The sequence below is a fragment of the Achroia grisella genome, unplaced genomic scaffold (assembly GCF_030625045.1).
Source record: "Achroia grisella isolate CSIRO2021 unplaced genomic scaffold, CSIRO_AGI_Agris_v1 utg126, whole genome shotgun sequence".
In the NCBI taxonomy this organism is placed as follows: domain Eukaryota; kingdom Metazoa; phylum Arthropoda; class Insecta; order Lepidoptera; family Pyralidae; genus Achroia; species Achroia grisella.
The window spans coordinates 190,935-205,606 of NW_026712609.1; the positions used below are offsets into that span (position 1 = coordinate 190,935).

The 14,672-nt window shown below is 29.8% G+C and overlaps 1 protein-coding gene across 1 annotated transcript in view; it reads left to right on the plus strand.

Moving 5' to 3' along the window:
- Positions 1-5,069: 5,069 nt before the first annotated feature.
- Positions 5,070-14,672, plus strand: part of LOC131854993 (cAMP-specific 3',5'-cyclic phosphodiesterase) — a 346,930-nt gene continuing 337,327 nt past the window's right edge. The window contains exons 1-2 of the mRNA XM_059206197.1: positions 5,070-5,208; positions 11,692-12,118. Coding sequence (XP_059062180.1) covers positions 12,030-12,118 — 89 coding nt within the window. The 5' untranslated portion in view covers positions 5,070-5,208; positions 11,692-12,029. The remainder of the gene's footprint in view (positions 5,209-11,691; positions 12,119-14,672) is intronic.

The window sequence follows — 14,672 nt, forward strand, 5'->3', positions numbered from 1 at the left end:
TTGTTTTGTCTGTGGCGTTGTCCGCGATATAATAAAGATAGCGTAATTTTTTAAAACATGGTAATTTTTCTTTCTTATTTTTATTTACACTATTGGTATTGTCCAACAATATGACGTTTGGTAGGCGAATTCTATTTTCTATCCGCAATAGATGAAGATCAATTTACATTGGTATCAGGACGAAGCGTAAATCTATTGAAAAAAAAAAAATAATAATGTTAAAACTATTAAAAATGTTAATATTTATCACTATGTGAGACTGGCTCTTTCTACTAAGTAACTGGGTATAGAGTTTTATTTTGTGCATCTTTTGATTTCACTGGTGTATTTGTTCTTTGCATTAGTAGTCTGTTCTAACAACATTCTGGAAATGAAAAAGTGTGGTTACGCATTGTATTCATCTTGTATTTAGTTCTACCATTCTCCTTCTCCCTATTATATTCTATTTACTTCTAATTTTGAGACTATGCATCTTTTCATGATAGTTTTGCTTTTATAGTCATATCCCTGGTTTCTGCAAGGTATACATTGGTGTCAATATAATTAGTCCAATCTTAGCGAATTGTTTTATGGTTAGTTGCCATACACTTCTTGTGTCGTGGTCATCAAGTGACTTGAGTACAGCGATGTCAATGTTTATAGGTTTCAGCATCTTTTTCAACTACTGTCACTTGATTCACCCATGAAAGATATCAGACTGTTAATTCTCGACTAACTTAAATATTCTAATTATATCTAAAAAAGTACCAATTGAATATATAATATCCTTTTGGATGCTTGAGTGATTATAAAAGATTTTGAATCACGTACTGCATCACTGCAGCACATGATTCAAAATGTTTTATAATGTGCAATGTGTGTTCTTTGTGAATGTGCTCTTTGCCCACATCTTCATGATTATCTAACAATTCTATCGAATAAGGATAGATTGATAATAACTTATTTGATATTTTGCCCTTTACCTCTTACATATTTGACAATGAAAAGCTCCTGACATTTATGTACGAGATATTCTAAAGCAACCGTAATATCACCAATAATTTATAAACAGATTCCCATTTATAATAGGCTGAAGTAACATAAAAGAGCCGCTCGAGAATCGACTCTCGTATTATGTAAAATCTATGTTCCTATCCGGATCGTAACAATAACGAAATGGAATGATGGATTTTTTAATAAAATGTTTTCATGTGCCTTTATATTCATGACGCAGCTCAGGGCTTCTTTTCACTTCGAGCGAGGCGAATAACAAAGAGGCGAGTCTATGAGATTGAGTCTATGATGTGTTGTTGTTACAAAAAAAAACCGGGAAAATTGTAGGTATTGTTAAATCGTTTGCGTGGAATAACTTGCTCTATTATTTAGTCCAAGATTACGCACGACCGTTATTCTATATTTTGTAATGTATAAATATATTGTGCTTAGTCTTAATATGCTATATATAATAGTTAACTATAGAAAATACATAAAAAATAAAAACTACGTATTGTAATGGCTTATTTAAATGTTAATCATGATGAATCAATTATAATGTTACAAAGGGAGAGCGGTTTCTTATGTGAAAAATATACGCTGAAATTTCTGCACTGATTAGGTACAGTATTTTTTTATAAGGTATATTATTCTGGAGAGATATAGTCTATACATTATTTAACACTCGTTTGCACAATACTCAAAAACTTGAGTGCCGGAGTGGTGACCCATATAGATGTTATAAAACAATTTATAGTATGTAAGAGTATATTTTATATGTATATATATCGTCATAGTCGTAGATTACTGACGGATTTGACTATTAATTTAATAGTCAGATCCGTCAGTATTCTACGACTATGACGATATATATATATACTCTACATACTCCAAATTCTCTAAATCAGTATATTTTCTCTTTAGCAGTGGAGTGACACGACTACACTAGATGCGCGGGTTACACCATTATGTCTCGTTGATTCTGACGATACAAAAATGACTTCACAATTGAACCAAGCGACCGCTCAACTAGTAATAATTGACTGTGCCGATCGCTATTGGCGCTAGCAATTCCTTTCAGGTCGTAATAATGACATTTATGATTTTATATTGTTTCGTTTCAATGAATAAATATGAATATGTCGGTCAATTAATGGGCCAGTTTATTTTCGTTATGAGGAAGTTATTTGACACACTTGGCCAACAGTTACGTTTATACAAACGTATTGGTTACCAATGTCCTCGGTTATTTCTATACCTGAGTTAAAGATAGGAATTATCATAGCGAAATAAATTCGGTTGTAATATGGTATATTACGTGTTTATATAAATATTCTGTTAAAATCTATATTAATATTATAGATAGTTTATAAGGAAAGTAAACTCTGAAACCACTGCACTGATTTGAGTGCAAAGACTTCACTATTTCAAAGATATATTGTATTATGTGGATATAACTTATAGGTTTCTGTTGGTGTATTCGTATAAGTGAAACAATATATACGTAATTTAATAAAGCCATTGGTATAATGGCACATATTTTCTTTAATACGATCATACCAATATTATTAATTATATATATTAATGAAATACAAAATAAAGTGAATCATGAAATGAATGTCATGCAAATGTCAGATAAAAAGATAATAAAGTTTATATTTTGTTGTTCGACACGATATTTGTATGTCGCCAGTGCTTTCCATTGATCCATCTTTTACTACAATAGCCTTGACCTATGTGTTGTCTACAAAATCGATAAGTTGTGTATTACTTCTCTAATAAAAGTATAATTTTATTTTGTTTTAATAAATCGATAATATAGACGAGTTTTGAATTGTAGTACATAGTAGCTTTGATAATATTAATTATGAACGTTCTTTTTAGACTTGTCGAAAATCAAATGGAATATCTCCTCCGAACCTCAATGAAACTGAAATCAATTTAAGCGTTGGTCGGTATAACTTTAATATACCTATTTAATTAAATTCAGTGCTACTTATATCAAAGGAGTTTGAGTTGTTTAATTTTATCGTTGGATGAATCGGATTACAGGAATCGATTAAGATTTGTTTAAATATCACTGAAAACAATATAAATTCAATTCAATAAAGTCTCCAGTGTCCTTGTAACTTGTTTAATTTTATAAGAATACCACTATACATATGTTGTTATTATTTTGCATGATATTAGATACACAGAATACAAATAATTTAAATTGAATATAGGTATTTACATATTCTAAATATTTAACACTAGGAAATAATTGTACACACATAAATGTTATGAGTATTATGTTTTCTATTATTGTAGATCATACCAATCTCTAATTAAAACATGAATGGATCTTATATACTTCTTTATATTAGGGACACATTATTATATTTTTTATTTATTTAATATTATAATATGAAATAGTAAATTTTTTATGTAATTTTTTAATAAGTTTCTCAAGAAGAATTGTCCTGCTATTATATAATTTAGCTTTTTATTTTCACGATTTCAATTTATCTTGGACGTTTGTCAAATATATATAAAGAAATATAAACTTATATTATTATCCACTAATGCCGTTAATGCAAATTTACAGCTAGACAAATGTTTATTTATGACTTCACTCCCTTCGAGTGTTTACATTCACTCGAGCAGTAAATAAGCGAGATATCACTAATAAATAATAAATTTGTCTGGATATACGGTTAACTATGTATGTAGTTCTTTCTTTTAAAAATCTGAAATTATTCTTGGTTTAATTAGTATTTATTTATGGTGTATTATTTGGTAAAAAAAATGCTATACGGTAGCAATTTTTTAAAAATTGTTATTAAAAAAGGCATTTAATTAGAACTTGGTTACTGGTGGAGTCCCTTTTAATGTAATAACAAGTTCTATTTCAGACTGAATGTGATCAAACTATATACACATAGAATAGAAAACCAATAATCATTTGAGAAGTTAGGGTTCAGTAGGACTTAATAATATGCAAGTGTAATATTGACCAAGAATAAAATTTTCAGTAATAATTTGTAACGAAAACTGTTTATGTAATGTACTAAACATTACATAAACAGTTTTCGTTGCAAAATAATTACTGAAAGTTTTACTTCTCGTATAAATGGAAATAGAAAATGGTCAACAAATAATGCTACAATAGTCGAATATATAATTTAAATTAATAAATTTGAATTTTATTGAATATTGAATTAAATTGAAACATTTAAATTAATACACTTAGGGATATCTACCTAATTGTATAACTGAGAAAAATATAAATAATTTCTTTAAAATCTTTGATCATCATGTACTTATTTCTTATTTATTGCATTGTTCGTTAGAGACTAACAGTTCGTAAATAACTTTTGATGAGGTGTGATACATTTAATTATAATATTGGTGTCACTGGAGTTGAGCACTTGAGGTGATAATATCTAAACACCGATCGGGGTTGGCAATTGGCCAACGAATATTTCGAAAACGTCACGTCGTCAATTCGCTTTGATCTACGCCCAAAACTTATATTTTGGCTAATTTTAATTAATACTGTTGCAGATAATATTATATTAGTTGTTTTAAGTGAGGGAAAGTTATTGTTAATTTAATTATGTGTGAATCTTTAGCATCTATTGTGTACGTATTACTTTTTTAAGGTTATTGTGTTAAAGTGAATTTTGACACATTTATAAAATTTAACAATGTTAAAGTAAACGCTGTATCTGAATTTAAATGAAACGATATCAAGTGATATATTCTCGAACTCAAATAAAAAATAATACTTCAGTCTTCTTATATTTTAACTTCCTATCCATGATTACTTCAAAGCATTAGAATAGAAAACGACTGACATATCGATACTCTACTCTACTCTATATTTATCTTCTAAATTTGAAGACTGATAGAACTTTTTTACTCTACTATTGTCCCTGTCCTTGAATCAAGTGCCAAAGGAATCGGGGAATCTTCAAATCTTGACTGGGTAAGTTTGAAACGCGTGAAGTGTGAAGTGTGATACGAATGGTGATCATAGACAGCGAATGCGCAAACCTGAGCCTGTGCACGTGTGCTAGTGTGGTGTGTGGCGCGGGCGCCTTGGGTCGAAGGGCGCGCAAAGCACCAAGGTGGTCGGAGGCGGGGTGTTCCGTTGCTGCGTGCCCTTGTGTGGGGCGCGCGCGGCGGCGCCCGTCGACGACGCCGACTATGCCCTCAGGGAGGGCAGCCCGCAGCACGCCCTAGACGAATATGGTAAGTGCTTATATTCATTAATTATTATCTACATCTATTGGAAATTGATATACTAATCTGATCATTAACATTCCAATATAACAAATTATTAATAGTTGTTTTTAAATATTTCAGAAATAAAATATTTTCAATTTGTATTTATTCAATAATTTTTAATAAATATAATATTAACTAATCTATATTCGGAATTAACTAAAGATTTTTGATTAATTATTTTATAAATGAAGATGTGATGATGAAATGTGTAGCTACATTTATACATTAATTGGTGCAAATTTCAAATATCATATTTTTATAGAGAATGTGCATCTTAGGTTTTTTATGTGGAATCTAACTGACTGATGATGTTTGAGACTAATTATGTAATTTAAATTCAAAAGAGTTTTTATTACATAATTAGTCTCAAACATAGTTATCTGTTACATTCTGTTTTGTTTTTAATATTAATAATACTAGTTTGAGTATGTTTTAGTAACAGAAAAATGCTTACCGTTTTGTTTAGTAACATATATTATAATAATAAACTAACTAAAAAATTTGTTTGTTATCATAGTCTAAAACATAAATTGATCTCTGGTCTGAATTTAGAACGAATCAAAGTTTTGCTAAATGTTTATAAATGTCTAAACATATTATTTATTCCATTATTACCTTATGCTGTACATTTACACAATAAAATATAAAATTACGATATCCATACGTTAGCTTCTCTATATTGAATGTACTTTTAAAATATAAAACGGTCGATTATGGTGAATTTAATCGGAAAAATTTAACCCTCAGCGCGCTTTCTTGCGATGCGATGCGGAAACCGTAAAATATAAAATACTGTTATTTTACCTACTCACAATGTTTAGTACTTGATATTGTGAAGATTCCTTTAGAACAAAAAGATTTTACGGAAAATTACAAATCAGCTGTATTTGCACAAATATTTATGTACCTATGTAAGTGATGATTGTATAATAATGGATCTTTGAATGTTTTTGATTCTGTAAGGTAGTCACTGATATATCTTTGCAACTTACAATTAAGTAATGTCGCTGGTATATAGTCAGTTATCACATTGTCCTAATGCGTTCCGATGGACTGAACGATGTTTGTTTGTAACACTATTGTACAGTCATAAAGTGGTCGTATTTGTGCAAACTAACTACTAACTGACTTTAGAATCACTAGCCTTGAGTTAAAACCTAAATAGCTATCACTATATTTCTATTCAATGGAGAATTGATAAAAATTCTGTATAAAAAAGTTTAGAGTAATTATATTTTAATAGACGAGAGAGTTATTGTATAGGTTGTAAATAGTTTATGTACCATACTTCAATTTTAATGATTTGTTTAGTGAAAATACTTTTGTAGGTAGGTATATTAAAAAAACAGATATGTTAATTTTTCGTGACGTATTAATTTTAAAAGAAAACATAAATTGATATCCTGTATCTGCATTATGAGTTATTAGATAGAACTTAATAGAACAAAAATTGTATTAAATAGATAAATACCTAACTTTAGCAGACACACATATTTATTTAAGTGCGTACAAGTATAATAATCGCGTATGTCAAATATTTTTTGCATTACACTCGTATGTACAATAAATGGTAAGAAATTATATTTCTGAAATACGAGTTTAAAATCTTAATTAACAACTACTACACATTGTGCATGAAAAGAAGCGTTACTACTACTACAAATATGGAAGTAAGTATAAAAATGAAGAATCTTAGTTCCAATCAGTAATAATACGTATCTATTCCATCTTGCCATTTCATTACTGTTATACTACGAACTAGTCAATCAGTGATCCACTCAAAGCCAGTAATTTTCACAGTGAATTAACATTTATTTGCATCCACGAGGAATTCTACGAATGGAATAGAAAGATGCATTTAGTTGTGAAGGAGTAGGATAGCATTTTGAAGTGTTTTTCTACTGGAAATAATACGATTGGATTTTCTCACTACCTCTAAATAGTGTGTGGCGGCGGATCGATTGTATATAAGGAGAACGTTACTCTGTCATTTATAAAGCAATTAGGCAACACAATATGAGTAGTATATAGACTATCATTGATAATAACATATGAGCATTGTCTGTGTAGAAGATATTATGTAAATATAGTAATATATCTATATCTGTGTCAGGTTCTAGGGTCGGCAAAGCGCACGTGCCACCCTTGGTGTTTCAGGCGTCAATAGGCTACGGTAACCGTTTACCATCAGATGGTGTCAAAATATATATTATAGATATATTGTATATAGTTTCATATTTAGGATAATTATTATTATGAAACGATTTCATTTCAAATATAAATTTCCTTTAAAATATAAACAGGACAATTTATGCATCTAAGAAACATTGTTTTAGTTGTAATTTGACTAGGGTGCATTTATTTTCTGATGTTTATGTTACAATTAATTCAGATTTGAACGGTCTCAAAAAGACGAAGCAAATGCTAATAATATCTAATAATACAAGCAAGTAAATTTATTTTGAACAAATACTTATTCGCAGCTCAAAGTTATTACAAGAGTGACATTGTAGTTATATTGGAACATACATACGTATGTATGCAGCAAAGGCAACATGTTAAACAGGCGTAACTTGCACACGTGAAACATATTGATTTGATTGCCGGGTTTCATGTAGTCGACGCGTTGAAGTGTTTGTAGATAGTATTTTCCTACAGATCTTACCCAGATTTCAACAGTAGGTATGTCCCCATAAACTGTACGGAAGATATTGAACGCGAAGGATTGGAAATAAAATTGTATGTTGAGATCTCGCTCATATAGCGTGTATCCAGTATTTACATAAACGTATTTGTGTACTGTACCAGATACGTGCTGTGTATAAATAAAATGAATCAAATGGATCACTAACAATTCATATTTCTGATGAAAAATGAAATGAAGTACGATATTGCTGAATTGATAACGACTTTTTGAAGTATAATCTATATTAATGTAATTTGTAGGATCTCTTCAATTATAATATATTGTAACTAATGTCACTCTATATTTACTTGTAGTGACCATGGCATGTATATAAATGATTAGACTGGAGTGCAACGATATTTTTGACAGCACACGTTAACAGTATGGTTAACTACCGCCACTATTTTCAAGACTCATGGCTATTGATAACCAATTCTTATTATTTATAATATTTTCTTATAATTATTACCATGGGTGGTATAAGAATTGAATCAATATTTACTAACTTCTTTTGATCTTATTACTGGCTAGATATGTGAAATATCTAGAATTTAATTGTAGTTGAATATTTACAGAGGTATATTTAAAATATGCTAAAATATACATATAATAATAAAGAGGAATTAAAATCAATACTAGTGATTATTACAAATTAGGGCGTTATTTTAACAAAATAAGTACGATATATGCCAGTATGTATGTATATATTTTTCCGATGGTTGTTTTAGCTATTTAATAAATATCGATGACCATTGAATGTAGCTACATACCTATAAATACTTGGTCTTTAGAACTGACAATGGAATTTCGTGATCTTCTCATAATTCAGGTAATCGAGAAACAGAAAAGTTTTTCAACTTTTCATCGGATATACCTATACTTTTAAATAAAATGATTACACACTTAAAATAACAATATTATACAATTACAATATCGGTACGAGAATTTTAATTAGTTCCAATATTGTACACGTATTTAAATGTTATTAATAAAAAGTCGATCAAGAAGCGACTATTATCAAGGGGGATTCCCTTGATAATAGTCGCTTCTTGATCGACTCATTTGTATAAACATGATCCTAGAGTTATGATAGATATTTTTTTATGTAGGCACATTATGTACGAAAGGCGAAACCAAGACTGAGTGCCATTTAAAGTGCAAATTGTTAATATTTTGGGATTTATTAATTATATTATATTCAGTCTTCTGAAGATCTCCTATAATTTTTTATTCGGATATCAATAAACTTCCTGAAAATTACCCGGTAGACCATGTAAATCAGCGCCACCCCACAGGTACAACTTAAAAGAAGTCAGGTGACAAACACATATACAGTACAATTAAATATATTAAGACAATAATGTAACATATACCATATACACAAAACAAACTTTTACCATAAACATTTACTAAGATTGTTGTTGTGTATCTATTCGAAGCGTAAAGAAAATTAGTGCATAGTCGGCTGGCTTGAATAATTCATGTTCACTAAAATGTCCAGACAGGTGGCGTCGCGGTGAGCAGGATTGTTGTTGGACTATTTCAAATATGGCTGAACGTAATAATGCCTGAATTTTCACACAAGATTCCTCAAACCATTGATTTTTAGAAAATGAAACTTTACCCAGAATATCGGTAAATATCGTATTTTAGATACAGTTACAGTTCCCTACTCAAAATCATGAAATGATCATAAATACATTTATTAAAATGTATATAACGTTTACGTTATATACATTTTAATAAATGTATTTATATATTGGACTATTTGGTTATGTATTTATAGATATGTATTTATGTGTTTATAAATAGTCTTTAGACTATTTGGTTAAAATCTAGTGCATTATGTGAATATTAACATAAGCTACGTTGGACAATTCCCATCAGGTGGTCCAGCACATTTTCCGATACCATTAGCTGTGTATTGTTTACATAGATCACAATATCGATTGGTCGATGAGCTTTCGGGTAAATAATTAAACGTGTACGAGTACATTGGATACGACGCGTTGCCCGACCTCTAATTTCTCAGCCGATTAACTCTGTGTGCGCTCTCACCACCGATGCCATGTTACGCGTCTACTATACTCAGTTTTGTGCTTTATCACTCATGACACAAAGTTCAACAATACTGGTGAATGCAAACCACTAATACATGGCCGTATGCAAACCCTGTTTCGCTTATATGTTACACAATAAATCCTGCTTAAAACTTTGACCGCATGAGGACGTAATATTCAAAATCCGACTCGTACTGAAATTTTACTTTATTTTACATTAGCATTATCTCGTCGAATATTTAAGGGTTTGGTTTGGCACTCGCTGTCCTTTGTAAGTAGGGAATACAAAAACAATCAGAAATTTACAATCTTCGATGAAAATTTACTCGACGCTTTATTATTTATTAAAAATATGCTTTGTTTTTTCACTGTTCCACGTGTTTTTTTTAATAAAACATATATTTATTTGTGACCTTTAATAACGCTTGTAAATTTAAAGTGTTTAAAATACAATACAATAAATAGGTAGTTTCTAAAGTATAAATTGACAAATAAAATAAAAAATTAAACTACATTTTTTAACAAAAAAATTGTAGTTGGTAAATATTTTTATATTCCGTTCTTAAATTATTACGATGGAACTCAGTTATTTATACACAAACTTCATATACTATAATTTCAGGAAATTGACTAGTAATAGACAAATGAAGGAACAGAAGAATGAACGGAGAAATAAAATCCCATCTTCGTGTCATTTTATCTTAACTCAAAAGCAGCCTTGTTCCAATGTCTCTTAAATATTTTTGAAGGACGGAGGACGAAGCCATTCGTGCCCAACGAACTTTGAATACGAAATAAATAATTGCAAAATATTTCGCCCGAGCTGTATATTTCGCAAAATATACAACAAAATACCTGCTTCGGAATTGTACGTTACATTGAAATAATTCTGATACGATAGAATGGGGAGAGAAGTTAATAATATTATAACCTTAAAGGGTATACAGGGCGGAAAAAATGAGCGGGCCCTGGAGGAAAATATACATTAAATATTGAAGATAGCCAATTTTAGTGAAAGGGAAAATTCCTTTATTTTAGAAATAAGAATAATCGCATTCATAGATTTTTAACAGTTTGCTTTAGCCGGAGATAGAGCAAATTTAAGACATCAAAAATAAATTTCTATTTCTATTACACAAATATTATATTAACCGTAGAAACAAATTTATTTTGAGTAAACATGGCTCAAATATAGAAATTGTTTAAGTAAATATTTCATGGTCAATCTGTATAAAATGCTCTTTTAATGCAGATATTTCCAACATATCTGCAATAAAAGAGCATACATTTTACTAATAAAAAAAAAATACTGAGCTCCAAACTTTTCTGTTCGTTCACATTACATATACCAGATAATGTTAAATTTGTCGCCGAGATAAAAGAGCAAAACTATAGTATATATATTATATTTTAATGCTTATTGATATAATATACTTTGAGACCATTTTAAATAATAATAAAAAGTAATTATTTTATAATCGTCTGTCATAATTAGGAGTAGTTATAAGTAGGTTTCATACAACGTTAAGTAATAATATTTATATTATTAATATTACTATCATTATCTTGAAATTATCATTGCTAGAGCAATACAGTCATTTAGCAAAACTCTGATATAATCGTATGTAGCTATGTATGGGAGTCAATTTCCTATCTCTCCATTCCAGACGTTTGTTGAACGTCTATATTGCTTGTTTGCAGTCGCCCCAGAGCCTGTAATAAGTTCGCCGCGTCCGATCGGTCAACAATCCCCTTTACCAGGGATTGAGGAAGAAGACGATTCTGATTGGCCCTTAGAAGACGCAACGGACGTGACCATTACACCATCGTACAAGAGTACTAAAAGTAGTACTGATACAGCGTATACGTCATCAAGGAGTTCAGGAAAGAAACGCTTTGGAAGTCCATCATCAGTGAAGATATGCATATCGGCAGCGGCTAGGAAGTCAAGTAAAGCACGTAAGCGTGGCGCCGCGGTTTCGACCGCCGCGCAGGCCGGCGAAGAAGCCGCGCCTACGCTTCTTCCTACCCACGGCAGAATGCAAGCCGAACAGGGTAGCATCGGGGAACTGCAGAAGTACCATGGCAGGTACCTCAAGAGTCGACGGCACACCTTGGCTAATGTTCGGTGAGTACGTAGATAACTTTTTTATGAATTCACTTTAGAATATTCGCGTGCATTTAAACTGCAAGTATGTACCTATATCGCAAAGACTATTCAGTCTACAGAGGTGCCGTTTATTGATCATTGAACATTTCGAGTACTGTTTATGTAAGAAATAAATTATTATAGATTCATTAGAATATTATCTAGAATGTGCTAATTTGTACATTTGACATATGGCCATGCAATATGCAAAATGGCGTAACACGAATAGAAAACAGAACTTGTAAATGTGGTATGTTATTAATAAAAAATAGTTATTTAATTATATCTTTCAATTACGTCTACAGAATTTATTCCCAATCTAGTTCTTAAAACTAGATTGGGAATAATACTATTTGTGGTTTTCCGATCCCTTTATCAGATACATAAACTGCTTTACGTTTACACACTGAGGCTCATAAAATGCGGTTTATTATGAAAGGTAACAAAAGTCAAGCTATTAAACGCTGCGTATGAACGTCCATTGTAATTACACAGATAATTCTTTATAACCCGTCTAAGTGATTGTTACATGGTTTAATTATGTGACTAATAGATGAGATGCACATACATACATACATGCTCATATTATTTTTAATAATTCTGTGCTAGATATTTGATTATTATATATATTTTGATATTGCTTAGATAGAATTTTGTCGCTCTTTTTTCTGTCATTACATATCAATCTTTTATTTTATGTAATATTAATATACATATCAATGATTAATTTTGATATACTCGTACACTATGAGTAGATTAAAATAAAATGCAATAAAATTCTGAATAAAATATATCGATAGTTGTAACAAACTTTTTTCTAAAATTACACCTCTCTCATAAATAAAAATCCAGCTTTGCCTATTTTTGTTGATACGTGTTTATATCTTAAATCATTTTTAGTTTATAAAACATATATATGGAACATTTGAAATTGAATATTGCGGTTTTCCATTACAAAATGCTCTCGTGTTTCCTTGTTCAATATTTTTACATGCTTGTTTCATAAAAATCATTGAGTGTATATAAAATATATCCTTTATCGAATAAGAATATTATCTACTAGATGATCAGCAATGGTCAGGATTCTCGTATATTTGCAATAGTTGCAACACAAGGGCTGTTACGTCACACAAACAACTTCTGGCAATCTTACAACGTAAACACAACTCAACGAGTCTCTACTATATTAGCTGAGATCATTATACTCAGTTATATCTGTAAGATATGCATACAGTGTAATTTTACAGAATACAAAGTGTGCAGAGAGAACGATATTGTAAATAGATGATTTTTATGAAAATATAAAATTCTATCTCTTAACAAGGACGTCCATCTTCGGTTAAAATATACATACATGTATGAATGCGAGAGTTCTTCCGCCTTATCCCCTATTCACTTTCACTCTAGACGGGCAATTTAAATTTTCGGTGAAATATTACTTTGACATTATCTCTCTTAAATTTGTAAATGTGTAGATGTTAATTTTCATTGAAATAATATTCAATCAATGTTTTTGTAAAGTTTTTGTTTCAAATGATAATTATCAGTACAGTGATAGGTTTAAAATTTTTAAAATGTAAAAAAATATATAGTTTCATAGGAATTGTGCTCAATTTTGTATGAAAATATTTTATTTGTTCATAAATATGCATTATTAATTAAAAATATATTTTAATTAAGAATATGAAATTTTTAATTAAAACAAGTTTATCTAGAAAATCATGGGCATTCTCCATAATTTTCGTCTCGCTTTTGTGTGTCTTTTGTGAGTGATCGTAATATATATATATATATATATATATATATATATATATATATATATATATATATATATATATATATATATATATATATATACATATCAAGATAAAATAGATATAATCAAAGCAAATATATACTTTTGATCTTATTATTGTTTAATAGAAGAGGAGAAAATGACAATTTTTAAGAAAAAAGGAACAAAATTGAATCGTGTAATCATTCGTTCGTAGTACTTATCTATTATTACCATATTAATAATGAAAGTTAGTTTAAATTATGTACCAAGCCTCAGAAATTTTACATGTTGAACACACTCTATTTCTAACAACAATAATAAACTGCGACATTGTGATTAAACCACTAACACTATTATTAGTTCGGTCTAACTACGTTATATTACAAGTCACAGCGTAACAAGCTGGATTATTAGTTTTTTTTTCAGATTTTCCCACCATTATTCATGTTGCATGTTGATTAAGTATGAAATATTGCAATTAAAAAAGAAACATTGCGATTCACGATGCTATTCAGGTCAAATAGCGATGGTTACTATTTTGTATCAAATGGGTCGTTAACTTGTGTTTCAGTTCAAACAAAGAGTATGTCTCAAAGGTACCAGACAGACATATTCTTTAAGTTTACTTCGTAGTTTATCAAATAGCCACACTATAATATGCGTTCTTAGCAATATTACAAACAATCAATAACAATTGGTGTATCAATTATTGCATTAATTTTATATAATGATAATAATAATCTCAGCACAATTCAC